Consider the following 14,892-nt stretch of genomic DNA (forward strand, 5'->3'; position numbering starts at 1 on the left):
TATTTTTCTTTTCATTTTCTTGGCAAAATCAAAAAAGGAAGGAAACAAATTCACTGCCCCAATTTTCCACGCTTGTTTACTTGTCCTTTCATTGGGGATGGTTGTGGACTGAAAAAAGTCCCTCAGGTGGTCACTTCCCTTGAGACCCTGTGCTGAATACTGCAGGGATTCAGGTTTTGGTTTTGTTTTACACATAACTGACTTGCTCAGAGAAAGGACTAAGCTGTTATATTTGTGCTGATACATCCTTTCCTCCGTGACAGACACAATGTGGCTTGCAGTTTGGCAAGTCACCGTTGTGCCCACCAGATCTATGTATTTGATGGTAGCTCAGTTCTTAGAAGATCTGGACCATGAATTTCCAAATATGAAAAATGCCATGGACAAGGATGCCATGCACGTAATGAATGACTCTGGTGGTAGGGAAAGTTGACTCATTTCAACTTGGTGAGGTCACTGGGGAGCCAACTGGCAGCAAGTGCAGATTTGATGGTCCTGGAGTGGGCGGCTGAGCAATAGTGGCCAATACACTACCAGAGATTCAGAACATGGAAGATTTTGTGCATATGCACTTTTTTTTCCCCAGTATATATCTTTAATGTTATTCTGAAGAAAGAGTAAGGCAGAGAAAAAACAAAGCCTCTCCATAGAAAAAGCAAAAGATTACCTTTAGGGTGAGCCACTGAATATTTCAAAGGAGCCAAGGACAAGAGCAAGGATTGCTGCTAAATGAAATTATTTGGTCTCATTTGGGTTACATACGGGTAGTTCTCTTACCCATCTTGGAGATTGCCCATAGTCTTTGCAGAGCCAATGCTCCTGTTCTGAATCAGCTGCTGCTGAGAACTCTTTATTGCCTGGAAGAGACTGCGAAGCATAAGGAAAATGATCTCCAAACATGGGCCCCTAAAATTTGGAGCACAAACACTTCATTTCACTTCTTTTTCATTGGAGAAGATGTGATAAGTTACCTCAAATGTGTCAATCCTACACTCTCTAGGGATGGTTGGGTGGTTGAGAGTGGTGAGTTGACCCTTCCAGCAACCCGATAAACTCACGGATGTAAAATGGTTGCTTTTATTTCGAGGTGGCAAGGAGCTGTTATTGACTGGAATGGCACAGAACCAATCTTGTGACTGACCCGACCTGCACTTTATTTGTACAGAAAAAAAAAAAAAAGGAAATGACAGAATTAGCACATTCCTATTCCCACCAATACAGGAAATAGGACAGGAGTTCTATGCCGCTTATGGTGAGGAAGAATGGCATGGCTGTGTGCAGGCTGGAGGAGTGTCCCCTCATTTGCCTCATGCTTTGGATATTTTGCTTATAATGCAAACAACACTTAGATAAATCCTTTGTTGATGCCTTTAATGTACAGTTACAATATGTAGACTGAGAGTCTCCAATGCCAAGAGACGGTTACGGGTAAAGCAATGGAGTTGTCAATGTCCCCTCGAGGTCCCTTTCTGGATCAACTCTGTATCCTGCAATTGTTCCCAAAAATCTGATGAAAGGAGCTGAGCTGCTATTTCTGTCCCTGTTCTCGCCTTCCTGTACTGGCTCATTCTTCACCTGCAACACTGTGGTGCCAGGATGAAACATCATCCAAGAAATAAATATTCACTTCATTACCATACTATTACTAAGTCTAAATCTAAGGCTGAACCTACTGGTAACCGCATTGGCTAGAGTTTACTGACTAGGCTTTATTTACACCAAAGTGGCCAATAAGTTCTGTGGTTTGCTGCTTCATCATTGCAAGAAAACAGAAGTGATGTAAGATTGGAAATGTAAAGGGCACCTGTCTGTGACAGATACTGTTGTTCATGGTTAAATAAAGTGCGTGTGAGAAAATGGTGTACGGTGGAGATGTACCATGAGGTACCAAAACAGCAGTTTGTATTCTGAAATGAATTCTTTAAGGGACATATTTTGGCAAAAATTTACCAAAATTGGAATGAGTTGCTGAACCGAAGATTGGAAAAAATGCTTTGGAAAATGTTAATTGCTAATGGACAATTTGCAGAGAAACGGTGTTTCTAGAATTATTTTTATCTTTTGGGAGTGCATATCTCATGGGAGTTTCATAATAGACTTTTCATTTCTGATTTTATCTTAGCATGCTCTTACTGCTCAGTATGCAAACCTCTCTGAGCCCATGTGAACCACTTGCTATTTTCAAAATCAATTTCCATCAGAAATTCAATGTTCTACCCGTGTAGCCGAAAGATACCAAGCTGCCTCCGCAGATACAGATTTCAGGGCACTGGCACGTGAGCTAGATTTGGAAACCAGCCTGTGCATGCTACCAGAATACATGAGATAGTCTGTGAATAAGCATCAGGCCCTGCTTTGCTTCCTGCACACATCAAACTGTCTACACGTGGTAAAACATCTCAGAGCTGCGGTCATTTTCATTTTATGTGATGCAGTACGATGGAATTTGTTTGTTTTAGGTCAGGTAGGCAAACTTCTTTCTGTGAGCATGGTGAGGTGAATATCTCCCATTCAGCTTTGGCACCACGGAGAGCATCAGATCTGAGTCCATTCCCGATTCCCCCATGGGCACATTACGTGACTTTTGCCAACTCCATTTCAGTTTATGTAGGGGGATGTTTGTACAGCCAGCTGCAGGCGGACTCAAGGCTGCCTTTACCATGCACACCCCATCTGACCTTCAAGAGCTCCATTTTCTGGATCCTAAACATCTGGAGATCCCAGTTTGGCACAGCTTGGAGCATGGGGTGAGCCAGCCCATCAGCTTTTATTAAACACCTTTTTTCATGAATTTTCCTATCAACTACAGTCCCCATGTGCTCCATGGAGCAAACAGTCCAAGAGGGCAGCGAGATCATAAAACAAGATTTTTCAGAATGTGTTTGGACAGAAGATAGTGAAGAGGTGAAAAACAATGGAAGATTTTTGGAACTAGGTGTACCAAAAGAACCTCCTTTCTGGAAGTGTTCCTCTGGGAGGAAGGGAGCTGCCATGCTACTGCCCTGATTTCATCTGGCTGGAATATGGATGTCTCCAATGCAGATATGTGATGAGGAGCTCTTTCTCTGGGTTCCTTTCAGAGTAGGGCATGATTTATCTTTTCTTATGGACAAGAAGAAATGTGCTCCTGACTGGAGGGTTAAAAACTGAATATAGATGGAGCCCAAGGGTATTGCCTCGGATGAACTCCATCCCTCAAGATATAAGAATTTTTCAGGTTTTAAGAAGGAATTGAAGATTAATGAATAAGGCTTGGAAACTGATTATGTTTTATGGTTTATCTTGAAAGATTAATGAAGGTGGGAGGGAGCCCTGTACTCTGATCCTCTTTAAAACAGGCTGCAAAGCCTTTAAGACTCCGTTCTTACTGATTATGGAGAACAGTTTTGTTGAACCTTAAATTCTATTACAACAGAATCCCATTGAGCCAGATCTTTCTTACTCATTATCTGTAATTATTTCCACACACGTTTTTTTTTTCCCCTGTAAAGTCCATTGTCAGCCATCTGTTTAAGATTGAACTAACTCAAGATTCACCTGTGCCAAGAAGTACAACACTTGGGCCACATTACTGAAGCATCGCCTCTGCAGGGCAATCCCACCAAGCTGGAGCACTGCATTGCTAAGCTGCTGCGCCAGCCTTGCTCTTGAGGTTTCCTTTGGCATTGTTCAATAAAGAGGGAATGGGCAATGAAAATACTCACTTAGATCTACCTCTTCGGCAGAAAACCAACCAACCAAACCTCTATCTGTTTGCATCAAGAAAAAACTCACATATTTTAATTTGATGATAAAACAGATGAAGCAATTTGCCTTAAGGCATCACATACCTTTTGGAATCGAATAATCAGACAAACCAATACAGAATGTTATACAGCCATGCAAAAGCCTTTGCACAGACCTGTGCAGAAGCATATCCTGTTGTAGGAGCCTACGTCTAGTTTGTTGATTATGTTTTCCTTCTCATTGTTTCCCGTTTTCATTTTCATTGCCCGACGAACGTGACTTCCTGAGGTGAACAAAGCAACTGTTTGCGAATAGTGCAGTACAAGACACTGGCACTGGGCCTCTATGTGTATCTTAAAATCATTCTCTTCCCTTCTGTGCTATGAAAAATACACCCTCTGCTGAGACATGACGCCTTAGCTTACAACAGACATCACCTATTGTAAATCTGAGCAGAAGTGCTATTTTAGTAAAGTGCCATGAATATTGCCCTTGTGCAAAATGTACAGTTAACATTGTTTTGTACAGAATGTCCCGTACAAATAAAACCTTTAAAGAAAACATAGTAGCAACATCTCATATTTTCTCTTCACTTTTTTTTTTTTTTTTTAAGAAATTAATTTGCCAAGGGAAATTAACCTGAGAGAATAGATTATAACAGCTTCACAGGCCTCCTCCTGTCAGTGGAATAATAACAAGAAGTTGAGCTTCCCTCTTTTCTGAGCAGAACCGCAGTGCAGTTGGAGATGCAGGGCAGAGAAACCCATCCTGAGCCTGGGATTCTCACATCTGAGAGCTGTGGCTGCTGAAACCAACCAGTCTGGGGCTGGTTGGAAATGTGAGGTACTACTGTCTGCCTGCATCAATGCACGTCCACCATGTTCTACTTGAACCTACCCAGTGCTGTGAGTGAAAACTGCAAGGGTCTCATTACCCCTCTTAGCTTAGTGTGAAATCATAGCATCATCGAATCATTGGAAAAGACCACTAAGGTCATCTAAGATCACCCAACTCCAACCCACCCCCACCATGCCCAGTGACCACGTCCCCAAGTGCCACATCTCCACAAACACCTCCAGGGACAGTGACCCCACCACCTCCCTGGGCAGCCTGCTCCACTGCCTCACCGCTCTTTGGGAGAAGAAATTGTTCCTAATATCCAACCTGACCCTCCACTGAAGCATCTCGAGGTCATCACCTCTCATCCTATAAATGAATTGCATCATGCTGATCAAAACCTGGGGAATCACGTAGAGAGTTTTTAAGGCAGTTTGTGCAAGGTGGATGTGTGCACTCGAAGTTTCTTGTCCATCTGCAGGTCACTGTGCACAGACTTCACACTGGAGTTGATGAAGCTGTTGAAGTTGGTTTTGTGCATATCTGTCCCTATTGTACTGTCAAACCTAGGAGCAGTCTGAGATCTGACGACAGACCCATGAGCAAATCTGTGCAGTCACCGTGTGGTTTGTTCCCAGGGAGCTCAAAGATGAAAGCTTGTGCCTGTTGTTTTCAGTTCTTGACTCTTTGGAGGCAGATTGCTTTTTGTTTTTGTTGTTTGGGGTAATTTGGAACGGCAGGAAATGTTCACTTTAAAAATCAGAGGAAAGTTGAAGAGCTTGGGAAAATGACACGTGTGTGAGCCAAGTTTTAACAGAAGTGGTAAGTGGTTTGGGGCTCCAAAGACTCCATCGCTGTACCTTAAAAGAAGTACTTGAAAGAAGCCCAGTTTTCTGCTGGTAACTGGGAGCTCTGTTGAAGTACAAAGGCCCCAAATTGCAGTTTTTTAGCTTTTTCTTAGAATACCGCTGCCAATTTTGTAAAGGAGTGTAATATTTCTTCAGAGTGCCTCCATGATTTGAGATATGACCACACAAAACACAGACACATGTTTTGCTGGTATATCTGTCAGTCCTGCCCCAGGGTGCATTCAGTATCAAGGAAACTGCCTTAAATTATGTCACATTCACCAGATTCAGTATTGCAGGGGGTGCTGAAAACTAAACTAGAACCAAAGCCCGTGCTTTAATCATTCATCTCTTCAGAACATACCCGTGGAAACCTAAATCTTTAAAATCAAGCACCAAAGCCTATAGGACAGATTGATGTTGTATCAGTTTGGATGTTAGGGACTATTTCTTCTCCAAGAGAGCAGTCAGGCGCTGGAATGGGCTGCACAGGGAGGTGGTGGTCACCGTCCCAGGAGGTGTTCCAGTAACACTTAGATGCTGTGCTGAGGGATGTGGTTTAGTGGGGATATATTGGTGGTAGGTGGATGGTTGGACTGGATGATCTTGGAGGTCTTTTCCAACCTTGGTGATTCTATGGTTCAATGTTTTTCTCTTACCAAGTAAGATCATGAAGGAAACGGTTTTACTTGCAGAAAGAAGATGAGTGCTCCTGATTGCTACTTCTTGTCTGCACGACCAGTCCTCTGCATAAGCTAAGGAAACTACATGCCATTAAGAACACTCTGGATATACTAGTACTCTTCTTTTATTTGTTTTCATTGGCTAAAAGATAATAAACTCGACAGCAGTTCTGAAATAAGGAAGCAGTTTCTCCTTAGCAGCTTTGTTTATAAAACCAGAGAAGGAAAAAGGGCATTTTCAATCAGATACTTTATTTGTTGTTTCAACCAGGGTGGGAAGGGGTTGTTGTTAGATTGGAAAGCCACATAGTTCTGTGATATCCCTCATTAACAATAGTTTTCGTCTATGTCGACGCAGAAGCAAGCTTAGATTTTAAGAAGAAATACCCTTTCAAGAATGCAAAGAGATTTTCCAATAAGATTTATCAGCAATCCCAGACCTCACCTTTCTCATTATTGTTGTTTGCCTCTTCTTGGGAGGAATTATGTTTAACTGCAGCAGATGACTCTTCATGGCAGCTGTGCTTAAAGGCACAACTTGGTCCACACAGTCTAAGGTGTTTTATAGCATCCAGCAGAGCAAAAGTGAAGCACCCCAGCAGATACATGGACAAAGGGGACACTTAAGTCAACTACCATAAGAAGCAGCAGTCCTTAAGGCCATGTCTTCTCCTCAAAAGACAAGTTGGTTGTCAGAAGATTCTGGAATATGCATGAGCTTGAACACTTTTTCTCTTACCAATGAGTCACCTACCAAATTGTTTTTGAAAAAAAAAAATGTGGTTGAATATTAGGAGCAATTTATTCTCCAAAGACTGTTAAAGCACTGGCAGAGGCTGCCCAGGGAGTGGTGAAGCCACTGTCCCTGAGGGGATTCCGAAACAGTGGAGACGTGGCACGTGGGGACATGGTCAGTGGGCATGGTGGGTTGGGGTGGGGTTGAACTGGATGATCTTAAAGGTCTTTTCCAACCTCAGTGATTCTGTGTTTCTATGGATTATTCTTGGTAATATCCCCCCGAGACATCTTTCTGCTGCAAATGTAGCCCCACCTGTGAATATTAGGCAGGATCCATCTGGTGTACTCAGGTGATCACAGGGTGGATATCTCCATGTAAAGTAGGGCCTTAGGATGATCATTACAGACACTGGTGAGACACGGGCACTACATGAGCATCAGTCATCTGACCTGTTTGAGGAGTCTATGTGGGATGAAGTTAATTGCATTTTTCACTTCCCTGCCTGCTTCTGGTTGGCTCTCAATGGATTAAATTGAGTATATGGAGGGTACTATGAGTAATCCAGGTGAACCCCAGTGTGTAAATGACAAAGACAGAAAAGAAGTAGGATGTGTTTACAGACCCCATATAATTGGTAAAATGAAGGAATAAATGAATTTTTAGAGATGCCTCCTGGCTGCTGTCTACAAGGGGAGCATCCATTTGGGAAAGAAATTTCAGGACTTAGCAGCCAAAATTTGTCAGTGCTTGGAGAAAGAGCTGCTGATAAAGGTTACTCAAATGAAAACATGGGAGGTGTATCAAAGTTGAGACCTGGAAGGTGTCCTGGACGTGAGATTTTTTGAGCAGAGATTTTCTTGTATAACAGAACTAGTATGGTGTCACAATCCTGATAACACACCCAACGTATCTGTACCTCGTGTGGGTGTTCTGCTTATTTTCTTATCATTTTCTTATCATTTGGCAAGGACTTCCAAATTACTCTAAGAGGTATTCTGGGCATTTGTAAGAATACTCCATGCTCTGGAATTCAGCAAATATTTATTCATGGACAAAACACTAGCAAAGAATGTGCAACAAAAAGAAAAAACAAAACACCAAATGCCTATTTAGCTTCTCTCTAGAAAGCACACAGAGAATATGAGTTTGAAAACTACATTCTGCACAGATACCTTTCACTGAGATGTACTCGGTTTGGTAAGTGCTGTGGATGTGAGCCAAGGCCTCCAGACCTTGAACTGAGGATCCTCATTTGTCATTTTGAGATAGTGTGACAAATGAGCAATGCTTTGTGCTGGTGTTGCATGGCGTGTGAAGAAAGGAGGTCTTTTACGAGCACTTCAATGCAGAACAGTGTTATTACAACTGACATCCTTCTCAGGGCTCAATTCCTACTACGCACAATATCCTTCCTGAGCCACTCTTGGTCGGGTCACTTCTGTAAGAAACAATCCACTTGCATTAAATTAATGGTTCATCTTTGCAAATGGGCCAAATACAAATTCAAGCATGTGCTACGATCTGCTCTGCTTTTACTCATGTCCTTTTTCAGGAGCTTCCAGTGTCAGTAACAGGTGAGTATATAAACACAGTGAGAACCTGAAAATCAAACTGCTTTTATTATGGTAATAGCTATGGGTACCCATACATTTACTTGTCAAAGAGAGAGCTGTCTTATGGCTGCAGACCATGCACTTTGAGAAATGTATGTGTGCATGAATAGCAGAAGGTACAGAAAAAGAAATTAGAATGATTATTTTTCATGTTGGATGTCATTTATTGGGTTACGTAGGGCAGTTTTAAGGCACAAACTTTACTTTTATCAAAACTGAGTGAAAACTACAAGAGTGAGACTGAACAGCTATCAGACCATGGTAGGAGCTGTTAGTCTCCTCTAACTGAACCAACCCTGATGCAAATTCTCATGACAACCTGTGCTCCATAGATACCCATTTTCCATTGCCTTCCTCCTTTGAATTTCCCCACCTGCTAAGAGCCATGGAAGGTAAACACGGCAAACATTTTTGCTCCCTTTACTTGTTTTGTCCAATTTACATGCTGTATGTCTGATGTGTAGCAGTGAATTAGAAAACCTCTTTCTTTTGTGCCTTGCCAGCATGGCTTGAGAGGACAAGGGTGATTGATGAGGTTTCCAGGACAAACAGGACAGGTAACTTTTCATAGAAGCATGGAGTCATAGAATGGCCTGGGTTGCAAAGGACCATAATGACAATCCAGTTTCAACCCCCTGCTGTGTGCAGGGTTGTCAGCCACCAGACCAGGCTGCCCAGAGCCACATCCAGCCTGGCCTTGAATGCCTCCAGGGATGGGGCATCCACAGCCTCCTTGGGCAACCTGTTCCAGTGTGTCACCAAAGGAAAAATTATGCTCTTTGCTTAAAAAAATAATCAAGTAAAAGTAAATCCAAGTGGAGAAAATATATTATCTACAATCGTTCCAGAAAGAGTTTCCTACAGAACAACCATTACAAGTCATTGTAAGTCTCTCGGGAACACCAGTCAAAAACATCAGCAGATAATTACTCGAACTTCCTAAATCAACCTCCTTTGGCATGACATGAAGTGAACAAGAGCAATAAAAGCAAGGAAGTGCATTGTGCTTTGTCCTGTCCAACTCCTGTTCAGACAGGCGTAGGTCACAAGCACAAATGTAACCAGGCATGAATTGTTTTTTATTTTAATTCATGGCCTTGGGTTAAATTAAATGAACACACTGGAAAGGCCAAGGTGAAACACAGGGCCAGGACCTCAGACTGCGTAAATCCTCTGACTTCAGTTGAGTTTTGTCATTTCCACACCTTCAGAGCATAGCCTCTCCTCTAAAAAGCATCAAAGACTTCAGGTTGTATTGCTAAGTATTTAATCACACCCTATGATCTCCATTTCCAGGCATGGAAATGGAAAAAAATGCCCTAGAAGAGCTGGTAAATTGGAGAGACTGAACAAACTATCCTTACAGAGCATTGGCTTTGGGGAACTTGTGTTGGACTTCTGATAAATTTTATTGTGCATTATGATAGATGGAGCTGTTATTTGTCTATGACTCTGACTGCCATTAGTCCTGGGGCAGCAGAATGGTTGTGTGGTTTCTGTGGCTGCTGGAACAGAAGGAAAAGATTACATACCCTCTTGTTTTTTTTTTTACCAGATTTGGGAAAGGAAAAATATTTTGTGTAGACTGCTTGAAAATAATATTATTTTTTACTATGAAACCAATCTGCCATATCTAGAATGCTGACTTGATAAGGTAGGGGTGCTGCTCTTTCCCTGATTGGTCTCTTCTTGCCCTTGTATCTCACAGGTGGGTTGGTGTGTTTTCCAGGAGAAGGAGTTGCAAGAAAGGATGTGAATGGGACAGTTGTAGGTGTCTATCGCACATCTTTGACTGCGAGTGAATGGGAAGGAAATCCAGAGGAAAGGCTAGTGTCTTAATGGGAGGGAAGGAGCCAAAGGGAAAAGCTCACAATAGCAAATAGAAATTGTATATCAGGAAGAGTTTTATAGGATCGCAAAACCTTCAGAGCTGTGAGCGAGTGGGAACTGGTGATTGATGTCCTCTGGCTGAAAGGAGGAGCGTACAGTGAGATGTTGGCCTGATAGGGTTCCCTGGCCTTGGAAGCTTAGTGAAGTCTGGTCAATGGGAAGCAGAAGGCAATGGTGTTTCCGGATCAGCAGGTGGGAAAATCAGGCCAGTGCTATGCAGGCTTGCTGCAGGAAGGTTGTTGTCTTCATCTGTTGGTGTATGCAAATAAGGGCTAATCACCATAAACACAGAAGCTCCTCAAGAAGTCAGGGAACCAAAACGAGTGTAGGAAACCCAACAGAGTAATTAGTGCCAACCTGACCCACCTGCTTCTGGGCCCATTCAAGGAAAGAGGTCAGGCCACATGGCTCAGCTCAGCCAGAGATCTCCTTCCCAGAAGGTCTTACAGGAAGTTATGGTGTGGAGTGGTGATGTGGGGAAGCCTAGGAGAAACCTTTGCAGTTTGTATAAAATGTGTGGTAGAGTGTTTTTAAGGCAACTGTAAGAATGTGGAAGACAGGGAATGTTTAAGAGAAGGACTGATTAATGTGTCTTGGGGAGGAACAAGTGCAGAGCAATAGAAACATAAGAAGATGAAAGGGGACAGCTGGGAATAGGTTGTGGGGTCTGGGAACTGGGGATGGGACAGACCATGGTCTAGAGGCCAAATATTGGAGGGGCCAAAGGATCTGTGAGTTGGCTACTGGAGGGGCTGCAGGCCATATTTTAAGGTATTGGAGGGAGAGGAAAGAGAGAGATTTGAAGTTAGTATTTTGGGGGATTTTAGCAGCAATTCTGGATTAATGTGATCCCCTCAGGCCTTCCTTGCTCTGAATCCGTAGGTTTCTGATTTATTAATTCCTAGTAAAGGTGAGCAGTTAAGAAATGGCGTATTGATAGGTTGAATCTCATTCTGTATTAATCACAAATGCAAAATTAAATGCCAGATGTCTGAACTAGAATGTTACTGATTCTTACCTTCATGCCAACCCAGGGAAGCTCTGACCACTACTGGGTTCTATTTTGCTGAGCTTTTTAGTGGCAATAATAAAACATATCCTCCTTACCTAAAAGCATTTCATGTCTAAATGGATTCTAGCCACAAGACTATATGTAATGTATAATCTCAGCCTGTGATCAAAATCCAAAGTGAAGACACTACCCACATTCTTACTGTAAATGAATGTCTCCTCTCTTCTATTCTTCAAGTTCAGAAATAGCTTCTGCTTTGATATTCTCATCTGATGTTGATCATCTTAAGACCTTTATTTGCACCTGTAGTTCGTGCTTTCCAGTTTATTGCTATGGATTTTGAAAATAAAATAAAAGACTTATTTTTTTTAAAAAAAGAAATAAACTGCCTTGGTCACGGAAGGCTCTTATACTCATGACCTGCTGTTTTGATGTGTAAGTCTGCAAATCATAAAGATTTTAAATGTGAAATTGGAGTCCAACTTGTGAGACAAAGCAATACATGCCAGTAGGTAAAGCAATGGTCCCCCAGAAGATCTCATCCATGGCTTTCATGTTTCTTTGTAATCACAGCCAGCTCTCTGCACTGAGTTTGCTTTGCAGTTCAGACTCTCCCTGATATCGCCTTGAGCTGCCCAAAGAACAGAGCATGGGAGCATCTGGTGAGAGAGGAAAAGAATGGATGAAAAGCTACAAGATACGGTTTAGTGGCTTGTGGTAGCAATGGTGATGGGAGGACGGTTGGACTAGATGATCTTGTAGGTCCTTTCCAACCTTGTGATTCTATGATTCTATGAATAAAACAGTTCCACACTGCTGCTTCAGGAATCCATTCATAATAAACAGATAGAGTGGGTTCTGACTGCCACTGATCTGAAACCCACAGCAAATATAGTAGAACAAGCAGAGCTGAATAAAATAAATGAGCAAAACTGAAAGTGAGTAACAAAAATTTCTGGCTTGCATGTCAGTAATTTGAAAATAAAACCAAAATTTAATGTATATATACATAATTATGTACATATATATAAGTAAAACAAAATGGGGTAAAAGAAGATTCAAAGAGGAAAGAACGCTACTCCAAATCAAGGACAGATATCAGTACCACCACCCAGTTGTTGCATACATGTATTGCTGTCTGGATATACTTAAGGATATTTAGGACAATCTTTGTTGATTAAGTTATATTTTTCCATTCCTAATTCTTAACAGCACAGAGTTTGAAAATAAAACTGACATCTTCATACATTGCCATTATTTGCAAAATAAATTCCTATGAGAATTTGAGTGGATATTGCAAAATTAGAAACCAAATGTTTGTATGTAATCAGAGAAATCACTTCTAGCTACTTCTAGATCAGTATCACTATGTCTTAAACACCTGTTAATACTGGCATAAGCCTTGTAGAGTCATTAATAACAGACTCTTATAGTACCACACATTTCTAATGACCCACTTAATGAGGTTGATTTTATCACTACCCATATGTTTCCTTGAGAAAAAAAACACAATTGTGAGAAGAAATAAAGCAAAATAGCTCAGTTTTGAAGTTTAATGCCTCATCAAAAAGATTTAAAGGTGATATTATGTTCCTGTTGACATCAACATGATTTGATTTCAAAATGAACAGTGCAGCACTCAAAAAAAAAAAAAAAAAAAAAGAGTAATGAACACTGAATAAATGAATATTGTGTGAGCTAACTGAAGTCAAAGGGCTGTATGTGGTTGGTTAATCCATCGGGCTACATTTGCTTCTATGGCCATGCTGCACTCGCAGTGCTAAGATGAGGGCCATCATCAGTGCCGTACAGTTACCCAGCCAAATGGTTCTATGGGCAGATGGATTAACAGGGTGACTGCTCACAAATTCCTAGACAAAGCAGAGCTGTGACTGAAACAGAAAAATATATGTACATATTTTCTTTTGCTGTCCAAAACTATATCCATTTGACCGATAAATAAGACATGGCAAGGCAATCTTTATGTCATTTAATAGGACAGAAATGTTGGGAGTAGGAATAAATTGGTGCATTTATGTGGTTTTTAGAAAAGGAGGAAAAAATGCCGAGTCATCAACCAGGTGTAATTTGTGAGTGTGATCAGCCAGGACCTGGGACCTGGGTGCAAATAAAAGACTCCTTACCAAATGCTCATAGAACTAGTTAAAAAAGAAAAATGAAACAACAACAACAAAACAACATTAAGAAAACTTTGAACTGAAACAACCAAATCACTGATTCAAGAGAAAAAGGGGATGTGAGAAAAGGCAATGCTTCTCCTAAGACAAATGTGCTGAAAAATGAGTCCAGGATAGAGCAAATGGGACCCTTCCTTGCCGAAGGAGGCAGAAGAAACTCATTACTGTGTGAATGCTCACTTAAAATTGCCTGAGCAGCAACTGACAGAGTGCACTGCATGCTGCTGGTCTCTCCTTTTAGGGAAGCTGTGTGGAGTGGAGAATTTTGGAGCCCTTTTGTGCCAAGGAGCAAACAGCACCGTTAGTTTGTATGTGCTGTATTTAGGCAACCTCTCTCTTGGCTTAGGCTGTAAGGATAATGACTTGGAAGAGAAATCAATCACACCGTTCTCTTCAACACCAGAACCCCCATCTCCTTTCTAACAATGTTGCTGGAAAATTAACAACTTCTAATGGTTTTCAGAACTTTAGAAGTATCAGGGCAGCAAGGGCAATAGGGACTGGTGTTAAAATGGCAGCCTGTATTCGTAGTTGGAAATGGTGGACCAGATTGATACTACTTCCATCTAGACATGACCGAGATGTCTAAGTTATGATGTTGTCTCATTATGTTTTTGACACTATCCAGAGAGAAGGCTGCCCTTAAATATTTATGTGTCCAAATTTCATATTCTCCCCTGATGGTTGTGTCACATAATTGACAAGAGTTTGTAGGCATTCGATTGTAAACTGTAAGGGAAAACATGTATATGCTGCATGATAAATTCCAAAGAAGATTCCCCATTGATGTAAAATCACCAAGAGTGTTAAGAATTCCCATGACCACATTTGGGCTCCTGGAGTTTGATGCTTTATTCCAAAATCAAACATCTAAAGAAAAGCGATCTGATTTTCAGAAGAGTTTTTCTTCCTGAAGGCTTACCTACCGTTATAGATAAGCATCTCCCTTGAGATATATGAGTGTGGAAGTATGGAAACCTGCTTTCAAATTTTGAGTTATCAGGTAGTATTGGTTAAATTCATGGCTGCTACAAATGTAAATAAATCTGGAAACTCAGGGTATAGCAAGCCCAGATGATACCTTATAATCATTCCTTCTTTGTGTCTTTCCGCTGATATTATAAAACAGTCTGCAACCAAAGTCTAAATTTTATGTTGCCATGTCTGGTGCAAATCACTGTTGTCCCTTACTAGTTCCACAACAGTTGGGAAATCAAATAGATATAATTTTCTTCTTTCAGTTCTCAGAAACCTATGGTAAATACTTATTAGGTTTTATCTTATGAGACTCTAGGGCGCACACAGTCCCGGGCAGCAGATTAGTTTGATTTAAATTATTTGCATCT

At 41.3% G+C, this 14,892-nt stretch overlaps 1 protein-coding gene across 10 annotated transcripts in view; it reads left to right on the plus strand.

Moving 5' to 3' along the window:
* Positions 1 to 14,892, plus strand: part of FAM188B (family with sequence similarity 188 member B) — a 108,128-nt gene that overhangs the window by 66,368 nt on the left and 26,868 nt on the right. For 6 of the 10 annotated variants that reach the window (XM_418488.8, XM_040696511.2, XM_040696513.2 and 3 more), the window contains one exon: positions 1,088 to 4,287. The exons of 3 other annotated variants lie outside the window; for them this stretch is intronic. In XM_418488.8, coding sequence (XP_418488.6) covers positions 1,088 to 1,136 — 49 coding nt within the window. In that variant the 3' untranslated portion in view covers positions 1,137 to 4,287. Of the gene's footprint in view, positions 1 to 1,087; positions 4,288 to 6,106; positions 9,074 to 14,892 lie in introns of those variants that run through there. One more of the 10 variants, XM_040696506.2, reaches the window with a different exon arrangement.

The sequence above is a fragment of the Gallus gallus genome, chromosome 2 (genome assembly GCF_016699485.2).
Source record: "Gallus gallus isolate bGalGal1 chromosome 2, bGalGal1.mat.broiler.GRCg7b, whole genome shotgun sequence".
Classification (NCBI taxonomy): domain Eukaryota; kingdom Metazoa; phylum Chordata; class Aves; order Galliformes; family Phasianidae; genus Gallus; species Gallus gallus.